The sequence below is a fragment of the Salvelinus sp. IW2-2015 genome, unplaced genomic scaffold (genome assembly GCF_002910315.2).
Source record: "Salvelinus sp. IW2-2015 unplaced genomic scaffold, ASM291031v2 Un_scaffold1805, whole genome shotgun sequence".
NCBI classification, from domain to species: domain Eukaryota; kingdom Metazoa; phylum Chordata; class Actinopteri; order Salmoniformes; family Salmonidae; genus Salvelinus; species Salvelinus sp. IW2-2015.
Window position 1 is genome coordinate 20,075 of NW_019943178.1, and position 4,603 is coordinate 24,677.

The 4,603-nt window shown below is 42.0% G+C and overlaps 1 protein-coding gene across 1 annotated transcript in view; it reads left to right on the forward strand.

The window, feature by feature from the left end:
• The first annotated feature begins 1,783 nt into the window (after positions 1-1,783).
• Positions 1,784-4,603, forward strand: part of LOC112072039 (NACHT, LRR and PYD domains-containing protein 12-like) — a 10,928-nt gene continuing 8,108 nt past the window's right edge. Inside the window, exons 1-4 of the mRNA XM_070439619.1 lie at positions 1,784-1,922; positions 2,175-2,341; positions 2,444-3,756; positions 3,969-4,194. Coding sequence (XP_070295720.1) covers positions 1,807-1,922; positions 2,175-2,341; positions 2,444-3,756; positions 3,969-4,194 — 1,822 coding nt within the window. The 5' untranslated portion in view covers positions 1,784-1,806. The remainder of the gene's footprint in view (positions 1,923-2,174; positions 2,342-2,443; positions 3,757-3,968; positions 4,195-4,603) is intronic.

The window sequence follows — 4,603 nt, forward strand, 5'->3', positions numbered from 1 at the left end:
AATTATCTTTACCGCCCACCCTAATTATCTTTACCTGCCACCCTAATTATCTTTACCTGCCACCCCTAATTATCTTTACCTGCCACCTAAATTATCTTACCTGCCACTAATTATCTTTACCTGCCACCCTAATTATCTTTACCTGCCACCCTAATTATCTTTACCTGCCACCCTAATTATCTTTACCTGCGCACGCCTAATTATCTTTACCTGCCACCCTAAATTTCCTAACCTGCCACGTAAATTTGCTAAATTGTAAAAATCTATTTTCAGCTATTTTCTTTTTGGTCTTAATTTAAGGTAATGGTTAGGCACAAGGTAGCAGTGTGGTTAAGGTTAGGTTAAAAATCATATTTTTTAAATATAAATTGTAGATATAGGCATTGAATAACAGATTCACTACAGGAACAACAGATAGTCTTACTGCTATTAGCCAATAGAAACACTTGAATAACAGAAAGTCATTACTGCTATTAGCCAATGAAAACACATTGAATAACAGATAGTCATTACTGCTATTAGCCAATAGAAACACATTGAATAACAGATAGCCATTACTGCTATTAGCCATAGAAACACATTAAAATAACAGATAGTCATTACTGCTATTAGCCAATAGAAACACATTGAATACAGATTAGCATTACTGCTATTAGCCAATAGAAACACATTGAATAACAGATAGTCATTACTGCTATTAGCCAATAGAAACACATGGAACAACAGATAGTCATTACTGCTATTAGCCAATAGAAACACATTGAATAACAGATAGTCATTACTGCTATTAGCCAATAGAAACACATGGAACAACAGATAGTCCAAAACAAGATCTAAAGGAAGTCTTTTCTGGAGTGTCTGTCATCTATCTGAGAGATCAGAAAGATCGGGAAACATGTATCTTTTTACATGTATTTATCCCCTTATTTTAGTGCCTAAACTATCTCCATATATACTTCCATTCATTTTTTAAACTGGTACCGGAGACCTTCAGATGAGTCTTGAGGCTTGAGGGCGTCCTAGAGGAAAACAGAGAACACCATCATGTTCTCCCAGAGACTCTCATCTTTCAATAGAGTGGTCATAATAGTTTGTAGGTCAAACCGTTCAGACGCTACATAAGATTTTGTGAGAAGACCGATTTTCGGGATGTCTCATGGTCTGACAAACACCGCTCTAGCTCTGCCACCTTTCACCCCAGATGCGGAAGGGCGATATCGGCAGATGTTGTGGATTGAGACGCAGCCCATGCAACAACAACAAAAAACACTCGTTTTTTGATGGGGATTGTTTTATGTTAATTTGATTTCCGCGGGGGCGTGACCATTGTAGGCTAAGGGTTTTTAAATTCATTGACGGAGCTATGGATGCAAGGACTGACCATACATTATATCAACATTAAATTACAGTTTTAACCATGTTTTAAGGCTATGGTGTTAGTTTCCAAACATTGGAGTAAAACAAGCTTAGACTAGCTGTTGTTATGAGGTCAGGGGATCCAACCAGGTAGACTAGCTGTTGTTATGGAGTCAGGGGATCGAACCTTGTAGACTAGCTGTTGTTATGGAGTCAGGGGATCCAACCAGGTAGACTAGCTGTTGTTGTGGAGTCAGCTAATTGGGATCCAAGTCAAATCAAATGAATAACATATTGGACTGTGTATGTTTGAATACAATATGAAGTCTGATTGAACTCTCTGACCTCAGACAGTAAATGTGTTGTTAATGGTTCTTCAACAATGTTCAGAAATATTGACTGTTCTGTTATTTCTTATTGCAGCTGAGTCAGCTATGACTTACATCTGAAATGAGTCTCTCTGGGGAGAGAGAGGAGGAGACCACTGCCTCTAAAACGAGTCTCTCTGGGGAGAGAGAGGGGGGGACCACTGCCTCTAAAATGACTCAAGACACCAGTTCTAAGACGTAAGAGATTAAATGTAAAATATACAGTTATCTTAAAGATATAAACTAAAGAGAAAAGTGTTCCCACATTACATAAACTGTAGGTCTACATCATTCATTTAAAAGGCCAACAATGAATTTACCAATTGCAGACTGTAGCTTTATAAAGCAACATCAGGATTTCAAGAAGTTCCACTATACAGTTGTTAAAATGAAGTAGATGAGGTATTGATGTAATATTGATGAGGTGATCTGTCTCCCTGTTTTGTTCAGTATCCAGAAGCCCAGAGCAGAGTCACCTCCAACCAGCCTGCTATCAATGAAGAGTGATCAGCCACCTGCTTTCAGCCAGGAACCATTACCAGATGACAATAAGGAAGTGGAGAGTTTGGACAGTGAGGATGCATTAAAGATCACACACAACCTTCTGGACAGAAGAAGTAAGACTGTGTTTCATACAATATTACAAAGAACGGTACAAAGGCCCTTATAAAACACACCACACAAACTTATGAGTCCCAACTCTCATTGTTTTCCTACAGGTCAAAYTCTGCTGACAGTCCAACAAGACATTAAAGCTAAACTGAAACACAAGTATCAACACATATCTGAAGGAATTGGACACCATGGAAACCAAAGTCTGTTCAAGGACATCTACACAGAGCTCTACATCACAGAGGGTGGAAGTGGAGGAGTCAGTAATGAACATGAGGTTAGACAGATAGAGATGGCATCCAAGAAGCAAACCACACAAGAGACACCAATCAAATGCAATGACATCTTCAAGCCTTTAACTGGACAAGACAAACCTATCAGAACTGTGCTGAGTAAAGGAATCGCTGGCATTGGAAAAACAGTCTCTGTGCAGAAGGTCATCCTTGACTGGGCAGAGGGAAAAGCAAATCAGGACGTTCATTTCATGTTTCCTCTTCCTTTCCGTGATCTGAACTTGAAAAGAGTCCAATACAGTCTGATGCAACTTCTTTCCCACTTCTTCTCAGAGCTGAAAGAGATTGACAGCATTGAAGATGGTAACACCAAAACTGTTTTCATTTTTGATGGTCTGGATGAGTGTCGACTTCCTCTAGACTTCAAAAACAATGAGAAGTGCTGTGATGTCACGAAGCCAACCTCAGTGGACGTGCTGCTGACAAACCTCATCGAGGGGACTCTGCTTCCCTCTGCTCTCCTCTGGATAACCTCAAGGCCTGCAGCAGCCAATCAGATCCCTCCTGAGTGTATTGACAAGGTGACAGAGGTACGAGGGTTCAATGATCCACAGAAGGTGAAGTATTTCAGGAAGAAAATCACAGATCAGAATCTGGCCAATGATATCATCAAACACATGAGGAAAATCAAGGAGCCTCCCACTCATGTGCCACATACCAGTCTTCTGTGGATATCAGCCACTGTCCTTGAGATGATGCTGAAAGAGGCAGAGAATGATGAAGTCCCCAAAACTCTGACCCAAGATGTACTCACACTTCATGCTCATCCAAATCATTGTGAAGACAGGAAGTACAACAAAGCCACAGAGACAAACCCAAAAAGAACTGTCTCAGTCAGAAAAGAGATGATTCCTGAAACTGGCAAAGCTGGCTTTCCCAACAGCTGCAGAAAGGGAAACCTGATCTTCTATGAGGAGGACCTGAGAGAGTGTGACTTTGATGTCACAGAGGCATCAGAGTACTCAGCATTGTGTACAGAGATCTTTAAAGAAGAATCTGGGCTGTACCAAGAGAAGGTCTACAGCTTTGTACATCTGAGCATCCAGGAGTTTCTAGCAGCAGTTCATGCTTTAGAATCATGTCTGGACAAGAAGGAACATGTGTTCTCCCCCAAGCAGTCACTAAAGGTCAAGATAATATGAAAAGAGAGCCGATTCAAATTCTGGTCATACAAGTTGACGTCCGACAAGTTGACGTCCGACAAGTTGACGTCCGACAAGTTGACAACTGACAAGTTGACGTCCGACAAGTTGACGTCCGACAAGTTGACGTCCGACAAGTTGACGTCCGACAAGTTGACGTCCGACAAGTTGACGTCCGACAAGCTGACGTCCGACAGTTGACGTCCGACAAGTTGACGTCCGACAAGTTGACGTCCGACAAGTTTGACACTGACAAGTTGACGTCTGACAAGCTGAGGTCCGACAAGTTGACGTCCGACAAGTTGACGTCTGACAAGCTGAGGTCCGACAAGTTGACGTCCGACAAGTTGAAGGTCGACAAGTTGACAACTGACAAGTTGACGTCCGACAAGTTGACCTCCGACAAGTTTGACGTTCCGACAAGTGACGTCCGACAAGTTGACAACTGACATAGTTGACGTCCGACAAGTTGACAACTTACAAGTTGACGTCCGAACAAGTTGACTTCCGGACAAGTTGACGTCCGACAAGTTGACGTCCGCAAGTTGACAACTGACAATTGACGTCGACAAGTTGACGACTTCCGACAAGTTGACGTCCGACAAGTTGACGTCCGACAAGTTTGACAACTGACAAGTTGAATACGTCCGAACAAGTTGACTGACAAGTTGACGTCCGACAAGTTGAGGAATACTCCACAAGAACTGACAAGTTGAGGTCAGAGATGAGATGATTCCGATGATGATGAAGAAGAAAATGATGACGACGATGAAGAGGAGTCAATCCAGTTGTCTGACTTACACAGGAGAGGCAGTGGACAGGCGCCTTGAAG